The sequence below is a fragment of the Anabrus simplex genome, chromosome 10, assembly GCF_040414725.1.
Source record: "Anabrus simplex isolate iqAnaSimp1 chromosome 10, ASM4041472v1, whole genome shotgun sequence".
Lineage (NCBI taxonomy): Eukaryota > Metazoa > Arthropoda > Insecta > Orthoptera > Tettigoniidae > Anabrus > Anabrus simplex.
The window spans coordinates 89,614,396-89,627,930 of record NC_090274.1 but is presented as its reverse complement, the minus strand read 5'-3'; the positions used below and the strand labels follow the sequence as shown (position 1 = coordinate 89,627,930).

General features: G+C 37.1%; 1 protein-coding gene across 2 annotated transcripts in view; it reads right to left on the bottom strand.

The window, feature by feature from the left end:
- The window catches only part of LOC136881880 (oocyte zinc finger protein XlCOF6-like), a 148,423-nt gene extending 135,660 nt beyond the window's left edge, over positions 1–12,763 (bottom strand). Inside the window, exon 1 of one of the 2 annotated variants that reach the window (XM_068229434.1) lies at positions 12,660–12,763. Coding sequence is in view for 1 of the 2 variants with exons in the window: in XM_068229435.1 (XP_068085536.1) it covers positions 12,660–12,725 (66 nt within the window). In the remaining variant the exon portion in view is untranslated. The remainder of the gene's footprint in view (positions 1–12,659) is intronic. The other variant, XM_068229435.1, reaches the window with a different exon arrangement.
- Between the last annotated feature and the right edge of the window lie 772 nt (positions 12,764–13,535).

Below are 13,535 nucleotides of genomic sequence, written 5' to 3'. Positions count from 1 at the left end.
TCGAGTTGCTCTCTGTCTGATGAGATTCCAGCTATCACCCTCAACATAAATGACTGTATCATGTGCATATGTTACGATGTGTGTATGTTCGGCATTTACTATTGTTTTCTCTAGATCATTAAAAAATAGAATAAACAATAAAGGACCTAATACTGTGCCTTGTGGGACACCCTTCATTATTATCATCGGTGTGCTTAGATGATGATAAATTTTGACATACTGTACTTGATCTGTCAAGTAACTCTCATGCAAATCCAGCACATTACCCCTAAAGCCGTATTTTTCCAATTTCTGGAGGAGCAAGCGGTGTGACACACTATCGAATGCCTTTTCAATGTCGAGAAATATCCCTGTCGAGAGCAGAGAAGAATTAAGATTTTCATATATTCTCTTTGTTAAGGCAGATATAGCATCAGTCATTCCGAGATTTTTAATGAATCCAAACTGTCTGGGCGAGAGTATTTGGTGTTTTTCTAAAAATTGGTAAATATTGTTCTTTAAGCATTTATCGAATATTTTTGATATTGTTGTAGTTATCGAAATGGGTCTGTAATTTCTAATGTCATAAATATTTCCAGACTTATGAAGTGGTTTTACTATTGTTGTTTTAAGCTGTTTTGGAAAGTTATCTAAGGTGAAGGAATCATTGATAATATTCAGCAACGGTTCCTTTAATGACTCTATATTTTCTTTAATAATTCGAGCCAAAATATTGTCTATTCCTACAGCTTTGTTTTCATGTACTTCACTCAAACATCTCTTCAGATCGTATTCTGTTACCGGTGCATGGAAGCAAGTATGAGGGTTGCGAGCGATATTTAATGTGGAGTCGGAAATCTGTCTGTGATGCTTTGCCTTCTCAGTGGTTTCGTTAATGAAATAATTGTTTAATTTATTAGAAATATTTATGTCATCTTTCCAGATCTCACCTTTATATCTGATTTCCTTGATCTCTTCTTTTCTAACTGACCTTTGTGTTATTTCATTGACTATGCCCCAGACCTTACCCCGGTTATTTGAATTGCGATTGATCAGATTCCTATAATACTCAGTTTTCGTTTTCATAATTAGATCATTTAGTTTGTTCCTATATTTCCTGTACTGTTCTTTAATTTCCAAGTTATCCTTATTTTTTAAATATTGTTGATAAAGTCGGTCTCTTGTGTGAATAGATTTTACCAAACCGTAAGAAATCCATTCTGTTCTTTTGACTTCCTTTGATTTCAATTTAACAGTGGACAGGCTCATGCAGTTTTTAATTGTATTCACGAATTTATCAAGTTTGATATCTAAATCACTGCTGTTTAAGATGTCTCCCCAATTTATTTTACTTAAATGATTTTTAAGCTGAAAATGATCTATTTTAAAGCAGTTACGTCGAAAATTTGGTATATAATTAGGGACCGAGGCATTTTGAATGTTGAGACTTACTATTATAGGATAATGATCTGAAATTTTACTTTGAGAGATGATAGACAGAATGTCGTCATTTCTCAACCTACTTTTAATTAAAGCATGATCAATACAGGATTTACTTGTACCAGATACTCTAGTAGGATTGTTTATTAAGGACTGAAAATTTCTTTCTTGTACCATGTTGAGATATTCGTCACAGTCGTGTTCATTTAAAAGGTCTATATTTGTGTCCCCTATTATCAGTTCGGTTTCAACATGGCATCTATCTTGGATATAATGATCTAACGCACTGAGAAACTGCTGTTTGTGATATGCAAGGAAGTGGCCACAGCCTTAATTAAGGTACAGCCCCAGCATTTGTGTGGTGTGAAAATGGGAAACCACGGAAAACCATCTTCAGGACTGCCAACAGTGGGATCCGAACCCACTATCTCCGGGATGCAAGCTAACAGCTGCGTGCCCCTGACCGCATGGCCAACTCACCCGGTCAAATAATCTGCTCATTATATACAAACCAATTCTGAAATATTAAGAACTTCACAATTAATCACATACAACTTAGCAGGAAAATGTACCTTCCAAATTTCTCCTTGTATATGAAGTGCTCTGCCTGACGGCAGGGAGGATCCTCAGTAGCTGTACTATCAGCTGCAATACAGAGCAACGTGTCACTGGGGAGGCAAACTAAGGAAATAAAGAGTAAGGTAGTTTTACATTGCTTTCCTCTTCCAGCAAGACAGTGCTGTTACATAACAGTCTCTCATATTCACTGAAATGTACACACAGACCAGCTATTTCACACCTTTTCCTATAGGATCTGTCTGTATTAGGAATGGTGTTACCCATACTGCTCATATCTCAGTCACTTTCATATCATAAGAGCCAAGGATGAAACTGAGACCCTAAATACAAGTGACAAACTTGTTCTGGGCCAATCCAGAAGACAACAGGCAATGAGCACCAGAGATGGATTAGAGCAGGCCACCTCATTTGGACGGCATCAAGGACATAACCCCTAAACAACATGAACCATAACCTATGAGTTATCTACAATATCGCAGAGGGCCTGTATGCCTGACATCAGTGCTCCTTGTGAAGGCACGAGTACATATGGTCAGCTGACAGGGATATTGCAACTTGCTCTACGTTGCACCGACACAGATAGGTCTTTTGGCAGCGATAGGATAGGGAAGGGCTAGGAGTGGAAAGAAACTGACCACGGCCCTAATTAAGGTACAGCCCCTGCATTTGCCTGCTGCAAAAACAGGAAAATGGAAACCACCTTAAGGCTACCAACAGTGGGTCTAACCCACTATTTCCCTAATACAAGCTCACAGCTGTATGACCCTAACCGCATGGCCACTTGCTCAATAAAGATATATTGTGCATTGGGACAGGACTTCATATTTATTGAAAAGCAAAAGGTCAGACTGTTGTCCCTAGAATGCCAGCCCTATGTTCAGTATACGGCTGCACAAATCAGTGTAACTAATCCAAGGATACATTTTGTTTTAACTAAGTTTACTAAATTATAACTGACATTGCTTTTGAAATTCCTGTTTGACATTAAACCCATTTTAATGTTTAAACACAGGAAGTGCTGTGAGACAGAGTTATTATTCACCGACCATGTTTCCGATTTTCTTTTCAAAGACCAAGGAATTAACTCAACAACGGGTTGTCAGGTGAAAAAAGACAAATTATATCCCACCCAGTACAGACATTTATGCTCCACACTCTTCGAAGTTAAGTACATGTATCAAATGACCAGTGGCTATTTCTGCCAAACATGACACGGTTCTAAGCATTTTATTTTCCCTCACATTTACAAACAAGGAAAATAGAGTGCTCACTGCCAATAAAATGTAACCAAGAAAACCCACCAGATGCCACCTGTTAAAATTTAAGTGAGACTATTAAACAGATATAAATTATCTGTTCCTAACGATTTGCTGCTCCTATTTATGACGCAACTTAAAATTGTAGTGATCTGGGTGATGCTGTTTTAAAATTTTATTTTTAAAATCACCAAACCTATGACTAAATCTACAGCTTTTGCCCCATTCCTAAAAAATTAATGCAGTAATTAGAGCAGGCTACCAGAAAAATAAAATGGCTGAAATCATAGCAAAGCAAACAAAGAGGAACAGGAAGAAAGTCTTCCATCAGCAAGAAATCATTGAAAGTCTTCACAAGAAACATAATGGTTCCGGTCTCAATGTTCTGGGCAGCTATTTCCAAGAGCTGATCCAAGACCTTGTCAGGCTTCATGCCAAACCAACCATGCATCGATATCCCCAGTATCCCTATTGTTACCGGTACCTCAAGAAATTTTTACACCACCACATCTTCAAAATATTTCTCACTGGGCAACATCTCTTGATGGCAGTTGAGATTTTATAGAGGAGACTTTTTAAAAGAAAGAAGAAGTTATGGCTTTTTCACAATCAATCCTCGGAACTTAGATGATTAATGAAACAGCTGTTAAGAAGAACTTGGTGCGGGACAATAAACAGTTTTGTATCTGTGTTGACTTAGCTCAGGTATACTTAGACACTGGTGAGTATGAAGTGGCCAAGGAAGCATTAGACTTTATGGTGGCAACACTGAATAGGAGCTCAAAAATACCAGTTTATGGAGGGCTCATACAAAAAAATCATATAGTCAGCAGCTGTGATGGGATTGCGACTAATAGCCTTAGGAATGAAGTCTGTTGGACTGAACTCCCTAGTGTTCTTTTCCACATCCAGCAGAGTTTGAGCAAAAGGCATTAACTTTCCTTGATGCTGCTCACAATATAAAATTTGCTATGAATTCCCTAGCAGAAAAGCAGGTTTTTGTACATGGTAGTGCTCCAGACCAAGAAAATATTACTGAGGTGAAATACCTGTAAGAACTTGGTACTATTACAGGAAGTGAAAGGCCTGCACACTGGTTATAGATTAAGGAGAAAGAATTTAGAGGGGGTGAGACAGAAGATAAACATTTCCTTAAGTGCATAAACCTTCAGTAATTCTGTGGCTAATACACATAAATGTTGCAGTGATCTAGGGCTTGAAGTGCTTACTGATTGTGAAAGTACCATTCAGGTTGCAATGTTCCTAAATTTTACATTTCATTTAATAAATTCAAGGCATCTTATGGGTAAGTGAACCAAGGCTGCAAACAGATATTCCTACCAGGACAAAACATGTACTGATATTGAAGAATGCATAAGTTATCCTAATAATATTATGTTAAAGGATGGTTCATACCTCTGTAACTTTAAGAAAATAACTGCAATGAATGGTATCATCATGTTAAGTGTACAAGGTCTTGCAGAACATATGTCTGGGGAAAGGATTCTGCACTAAGATACCTCCTCACATAGAGTTTAAGATGGATATAAAATTCTGGTCAACTCAAAGCTGTATACAGGAAGTGTCTCAATGGTCAGATTGTCCGGCTCCATGGCTAAATGGTTAACATGCTGGCCTTTGGTCACAGGGGTCCCAGGCTCGATTCCCGGCATGGTCGGGAATTTTTACCGTAAGTGGCTAATTTTGCTGACATGGGGCTGGGTGTATGTGTTGTCGTCATCATCATTTCATCCTCATCAAGACGCACAGGTCGCCTACCGGCGTCAAATGAAAAGACCTGCATCTGGCAAGATTAACTTGTCCTCATATACTCCCAACACTGAAAGCCATAAGTAATTTAATTTTCTTTACTGGTCAGATCGACCTGTCTTGTAATTGTGATATGTGATTTTGAAAGGTACTGTTTTATTGAACCCTGGTCTTGTACAGAGAATTCAACAAGAAATGGATTTTGATAGACATGATCAAGATTAAGTCACCAACTATGTAGTCCTTTCTTTATATAGTGAATATGTTGATTATATTGCAAGCCGTGTGTAAAATATTAAGAGATAAGAATTTCATAATGTTTTGTATTGAGGTGATTTCACTATTTAGTTAAAAGAAGATATATGATATATCATGGTTCAACCTTTCAATACTATTAAAATATGAAATGTAATTTTTACATTCCTACTTAATTACAATTGTATTGGTGTCGACCATTATCCTTGGCCATCATCAGCCAATCACAAATAAATATAAAAGACAATGCACAGGTAAATAAAATGAGAAGTTTAAATAATTCCATCAGTTGCTGTTTGTGAAGCACTAAAACACTTCAGAGAGCACTGTGTGTTGAAATTTCAGCTGATCAGTAAAAAGTATAAAAGACAATGCACAGGTAAACAAAATGTGATCAAGAATAAAGGTTGATACCACTTATAATTAAGCAAGGAATGTAAAAATTTTAATAGTACTGAAAGGTTGAACCATCATATATCTTCTTTTAACTCAATAGTGTGTTAATTAAATTAAATTAATTAAATATGTGCAGTATTTGCGTCTTTTGCAGGGTTACATAACATCAGCTCATGTTCGTACTGGCAGTAATGAATTATACACCTACAAGACTTTATTACATCCTCCTAATCAACACAAACTCATGGATAACTTCATTGATAACTTCAGGCCAAGCTGCCAATAGGGGAAAACACAGACACCCCAATAATGCAATTCATATCTTGTATTGAACATGAGGATCTAATAGAGGCCTATAAAGGTATAATTCCTTTGTAGTGCACAAGCACTGACACATGTGGAATGGTGCAGTGTAATGAGTCTACATGAAACACATCCTTTACTTATCATCCTGGTTGAGATGCACAGTATGGAACATATGACAAATTTATTGTTCTTTGCCTCAGTGCTTAGACATTCATGTTTTTCTAGAGGTGTCAGTTAAAAAAATCTGCAACAGGCCACTATTATTATTATTATTATCATTATTAGTATTATCAACATTCTGAATGGCTAAATTAAGATGAGAAGGACCATTCCTTGAAAATTTAGTTCCATTCTCATTCAAATAGCAAGACTCTTTTTTGTAATGGGGCTGACTGATCAAAAATCACCATCAAGGAGGTGAACTAAAAGTGAACCAACACTCAAATCAGATAGCATTTTTGTATATCATGTAATATGGCAATAAACTGATGATTGTATGTAAGAATGCATTTAGTATTTTGTACTGTATAAAGAACAGACGAATCTTCCAGATATCTTCAGGCCATGCTGCCAATAGCGGCAAACACAGACTCTGTGCTAATGCAATGGTTATCTATGAGCACATTATAAAATGCCCTGTTAAAGGAACAGATACATACATATTCATTATAAACTGTTGTTCCTTCCGGTGTTCAGTCTGCAAGCCTCTGTGAATGTACAAATCACCACAACAATCCCCTGTTTCAAACTAGTTCTATATCTCTGATTTTTAAATAATTAAAAACCGAGTCTAATCATCATTGCCATGGTCTCCCTGTATTCCTCTTACCCTCCATGACCAACTCCATCATTCTCCTATGTAAACTATCCTGCTCCATTCGCCTCACATGACCCCACATGACTACAGCTTCATTCATTCAGTTCAATCCTAACTTAGCCTTTATCTCTTCATAACAAGTACCCTCCTGTCATTGTTCCCACCTGTTTTACCTGCAATCATTCTTGCTACTTTCATGTCTGTTACTTCTAAGTTGTGAATAAGTTATCCTGAGTCCACCGAGCTTTCACTCCCGTAAAACAAAGTTGGTCTGAAAAACACCTATGTTAAGATAGTTTCGTCCAGGAGCTGACTTCATTCTTCCAGAATACTGTTGATTGAAACTGTGAGCAGACTGCATTAGCTTGATTCCAGTTCACTTACTACATTATAAACCTGGGAGTACACACGTCCAAAATATTTGAAATTATCTACCTGTTCCAACTTCCACATACCCAATCTGACATTCAATTTTCTTGGATGTCTTACCTACTGACATCAATTTAGTCTTAGAAAGGCTAATTTTCATGCCATACTCATTGTACCTATTTTCATGTTACAAGACAGCAGATTGCAGGCTTTGCACAAAATCTGCCATTAAGATAAAGTTGTCAGCATACGCCATAATGCTTACTAAATTTTCACCTTATTGCCACTTTCTACCTCTTAGCAGATGATCTATGTAAACTACGAACAACAAAGAATTTTCAAAATTCTGGCTAATAGAGAAAATACAATCCTGACATCCCCTTTATGGCTTGGAACCTCACTGCTATTCATCCTACTTTCTCTGAATCACTGATCTCACCCTCCCTTCAAAGATGCCATTGAACACCTTGCCTGGTATACCGATTATTAAGAAACCTTGATAACTGTTGCATTCCTTCTTCTTTGATGGATTATAGGTAGGTGCAAGTACAGCATTCATCCAATCTGAAGGTGCCTTACTAACACTGCATTATAATCTTATTTTATGAAGCCATTTCAACCGTTCCTTCCAGCTATACCTCACCATTTCAGGCCTAATATCCTATATTCCTGCTGCTTTATAACAATGGAGTATATCTACCATCCTTTCCAATTCCTTAAGAGTAAATTCACTAACATCATTGCCCGCTTGACACAAGACTTGAGAAACAATAGGGATTGCAAGTAATATATGACACAGCAATGTTGCAGAAAAAGACTGTACTATAACTGAGAAAATTATTCATGAGAATTAATTTGAAGTGTATGATGCTGTACTGGAAGAATGGGCTAAAGGTGGTATTGTTGAAGAGAGACATTATGAAGGGGCTAGAGGTAAAGGCTACATTTTACCTCATCAGGGTGTAATTAAGGACAGTGCAATGATGCGAATTAGGCCCATATTCAACACATCCAGTAAAAGGAAGAGGGAGTTGTCACTGAATGACTGTATGACAAAAGTCCAAACTTAATTGAACTTATTCCCTCTGTTGTGTTCAGGTTTAGAGAGGGGCCAGTGGGTGGTAGAATATTACATGTTGGCACTCGCATGTTACTGCTGCATTTGCGTGAAAGATTTTCTGTTATACAAGGATGAAGGAGAAGCCAGACCATGATGTCAAGATGTGTGAGATGAAAAACGGCACAAAGCTAAGAAGGCGGTTGCTGATTGAGGAACTCTATCGGTATTTGAGGTGCTGGACTCTTGATACTGAAAGTAAAAAGGATGGGGTGGATTATGTTCTTCACATTTGCTGTGTTCAGGGCAGTGCACTTGAACAGGTCAGCAATTTCATAACGAATGGATTCTTACTGAGTTTTCGACAGTTCATCACTTGATGAGAAAGACCGAAAGGTTCTACAACAAAAATGGAACAAATTTCAATGGTACAGATAATTTGTTTTGAACTCTCGACTAACACCACACAGAAAGAGAGTCCACAATGCAGCAAATACAGTACAGAATTAACCCTCCCACAGCAGGCTGGTGGGGTGGTTAGTGGCAAAGTCTGATTCAGATAGTAAAGAGAAATTTGAGATGTGTCTTCGGGAGAGCTTCACTGTGCTGTGAAGTGTTGACGACACTACTGTGGAAGTGTGAAGCCGTCGTTGATTCCTGTCCGCTTGCCTACTTGCCTGAGAAGCCTGAAGATCTCAAACAACTTTCACCTTCAAGTATTCTGCAAGACAATGTCTGCATGGGAATACTAGATTTAGATCAACTGGATTGTGTGAACTTTTCAAGGTGATGTTGATTTCTACCACAGTTGCAACAAGATTTTGAGAAGAGTACCTAAGTCATTTGATCCAGGAGCAGAATACGAAGTCTACAAACACTGGAGAAGAGGATGTGGTGGTGGTTGCAGCTGATGGGAAGGAACTGGATCGAATGACCATTAACACGGGTGCTGGAAGTGTATCATGGTAAAGTTGGATGATTTGTGAGGTTGAGAACATTGTCAGGTGAGGTGACTAGTCCACATCAGTGACTTCTGAAAATGCGAAGGAGGATGCTGATGACTGTCCCAGTAGCTTTCACTCTCATGAAGAGTCTGACTCATGAGATTCCTCAAAGTGCTATTATGACAGCATGTCTACTGTTTCATGTGGATATAAAAAATTATTCAATCTAAGTAATGTACAATAAATGTGAAGTTCCTGTCAGGTAGAAAGAATGTTTCTCACAGGCTGTGTGCTTTAGGAGTTAAGATTGTAAGGCATTCTGAAAAGATATCTCCCTCATTAATCCTCCTAACAAAATAGTGTACATGAGCAGGAAGTTTTACAAACAGATTTCCAGTAAGGTTGGTAGATTTAAAATAAGGTTGGCCATGTATATTTTTTGGGAGAGTAAAATCATTGTTCCAGTCTTCACATAAATACAGTCAATTCAAGGATGTTGAAATGATACTGAACCTAAAAACTATCCATGGATAAGAGGAATCTAAATGCGGGTTCAAATACAGCCAGTAGTTTTTCAGTTACAAGTACTCAAACAACAACAAAAAAAAGGCAAGACCCCTAAGGTAAAAAATATTTAGGTATCATTATTACACCTGAAATGGAAAATTAAAAGAAAGTGCTGCCAAAATAATCAATATATATTTACCCAGTTGTGACAATTTTATTATATAGATTAAAGTCATTACTAATATGCATGGCTCATGGTCCATGGACTAGAATGATGCAGGTTTCCATGTAAATTTATCCTGTCCTACCAGTTTCTTCTCTAACTAGTGCAGTGTTTTCCACAGAAATTTAGTCAGCCGAGTATCAGGAATGAGTGGCTTGGTGCAGAATACTACGTAATAAACGGATATGAAAAAATATCAATTTATTCCCCTCACAGCATTCGTATTAACAGACGGGTAACAGTAACTGCAAAATTGAACTATTTTAGTATTTTTACCCTGAACAAGACAACAGAGGATTTTGAACTTCTAGTGTTCTACTGCTCATTCATAATCATTCAATACCGGGGATTACTATTCTATTGCTCTGGAGGGCCATACGGGTCTGTGACATCATTGAAAACTGCTAAACATTTAACCTCTGATGTAATTATGCTGAAAATAATGATTGATCACTGAACTAAACAATTTTACATTATGTAATTAGTGCATATCTAGGTTATGTTAGCTGAGCGGTCTGTAAACATGGCAAGAGGTCTTAGTTGAACTAATATTTACTACAATTCTTTTATCACATTAACATCATGGCCTGCCCTATCACTCTAAACCTGTAGACTTGCTTGTAAGATAATTAATGAAATCCTGCAGGAATTTGTTTCTATAAAAAAGAATAATAAGGTTGTTATAACATTCCTTCAGTTGTGGTAGATTTCATGGAACATTAATACAGCTGTTGCAGTACCTACAACCACACACTCAGGCCAGGTGATACCAGTGATGTAATATCACGGTGGAAAAAGAGGTGGTCAACAATTTTGCAATTAACTGGTTTTTAAATACAGTATAAGGTGACTTCTCATTTCAATGTAGTACTTAACCATCTCACTATCCACATGACCCCTGTTAATTCCTGACAATAACAGGGAAAAATTATAGTACTCCCCTAGATTTATCCATCTGTGCATTCTCAAAAGCAACACTTTAAGAAGCCTTAAGAATATTGTGACAGTAGAAAATCCAATTACCAAAGTTGTCGATCAACATTATGAAATCTTTTTAATCACGAGAAAAGATGAGTAAAAATCAATAATGAACAAGCTCCCCATATAAAAGTTAAATTTAAATCTGTTTGTGCCAAAGAGGATAATATAGAATTATCAATACTGCATTAATGGAAACGACCCCCACATGATTTTAGGCGAAAAGGAACCGACAAGTGACCACCAGTACTTTTATCTTGAAAAGTAACCCAAATGCCACTGTAGTAATTTTACCTAATGAAGAAAAGTCCATACCACTAATAGGATCCAGAACAAGCATTAAGTTTCAGGTACTGATATCTCAAACTAAATGGAAATCTTACTGGGGCCTTCTAGGTAAGATAAAGGTGCTCATTCTTTAAAGAATAGGGCCTGTTCAGTTAGTTTACATTGAAAATAATGAGTGTTACATAACCAATCATTAAACTATTCACGGGGAAAAATATTGAATACAAGGTTCCAATGCCAACAACTATCCACTATTTCCAATAACAATGAATGACGTCCACCATATAATATGCTACATGTGATGGTTTGATCTGCCCAGTCAATATATTACCAGTTTCTAATTTTGTACAATTATTTCACTTGTACATGTTTCGGGAGCCCCAACTCACTTCATTAGCGATTTCCACATCATAAATCAATATTCCCCATAACTTAAGGTCTAACGTTATTCATCTATACATAAGACATCATCAATATATTTTTAACACATACACACGTAATGCCCATTTCTTGATAATGTTTGTTGTAATGGAACACATTAATACATAGTGGAACACTTTAGAACATTTATAAAAAGTTCAACTGGTTATTCTTATGTTACGTGACACTTCAAACATTTATTAAAATGTCAGATTATTTACCTAGAAAAATCAATTATTGATAAAAAGTTTCTTGGTACTGTTTGTTCTGTTGTAGCCCTCTTAAGCATTGACCTATTAAAAAATTAACTATTATACTACCAAAGTTAATATCTTTGCCTTATTATTCTTAGAACACTTTCTAGAATGAACTGGTTTACCACTGAATTATTTGACTCCTTATGATCTAAACGTGCAATTCATTATATCATGTCAGACGGAATCTTTCTATGTTGGTGTTGGGCTGGAATTTAGACAAGAGCGGATCAAACCTCCCATCATGTCCATGAATTCGTGGCTATTATTTGCTGTTCGTACTGTAAATTATTGAAGCAGAGGAAGACTACCCACGCACCAGCCTAACACTTATTGATTCTATGCGGTGCAAAACTAGCTTTAAAGGTTTTAAAACACTAAGATGATGGAAATCATTCCCGCAAGAGGCTAATATATTTGAGCACCTTTAATACCATCAGGGTGATAAAGGATTTAATATGCCAACTTGAAACCAGAAGGCAAACCCTCCACAATCTGAGCTACTCAGATCGCCGTTTTTCCTGACAAGAGCTACAAAGCCCAGAGAGATGAAGAGAATAACCACTTCTTCAGCTTTCAGATATGCTGTGCCACATAAAAAGGTGCATACCTGGAAATTCTGCATTTGTGTAATCATAAAAAATATACTTAGTCAATTTGAGATCAGTATACAAATATATATGAGCTTTAGGAATAGACAGCAAGATAATCATACATCTCCTGAACATCAGATAAAAGTAGAGTTATGTAACCAGTCAAACTCAGGCGACTGCTAAGGGTTTAATTGTAATCACTATAAAGTTACCTGGAATGATACTTACACATGAAGTATTTGAAGTTTCCTCAAAGCAGATCGGTTCCTCTTTGACCTTTACTTCCAAGTCCATTTTAAAGTGCGTGTGAAGGTCTAGATGCTTTCGGGATGTAGATTATTTCCGCGGACCTTGCACTGAAACATGAGCAACAAACACTATTATTGCTGTTTTGTAGTCAAGTCTGTACTTTTAGGCAACTGTTGATACTGTGCTCATAGCCACAGGACCTCCAGTTTTACCTGGAAAATGAACCTCAGGGAAAAGCATTTTCAATGACAGAACAACCCACACCAACAGAATGGGATTAATTTGCATACCTCTTTTGAAAAGCCTGTGACTATGCAACTTACATATCACCAACTACACTGGGAGTCTAATGACTTGGTTTGATGTACCTCCCTTTTTTTTTACTATTTATTTACATCACACTGACACGGCATTATGGCTAGGAGTGGGAACCAAGTAACAGTCACCTTGAGTAACGTAGAGTCCCAGCATTTCCTTGGCATGAAAATGGGAAAACACAGAAAACTTTCTCTAGGGCTGCGACTTCCTTCCCACTCTTATCCCATCATTACCATAAGACCTATCTATGTCAGTGCAATGTAAAGCCAACTGTAACAAACAAAAAAATAAATTCTACAACCAAACCTTCAAAACTATTCATTTCTTGCTCAACTTGCAGGGCAAATGATCCACATTTAGCCACTGTGAAGACAAAATCCCTGTGCCCTGTCCCTCCGCTAGCTCTATTGGCCATGTACATTTTGTACTGCTCAATATAAACCTCACTCTCTTTATACTCGAGTCCAGCGGAGATTCAGATACAATATAAAATTTGAAAGTCACTATTAGGAATGTTTGATATAGTACATCCAGTTT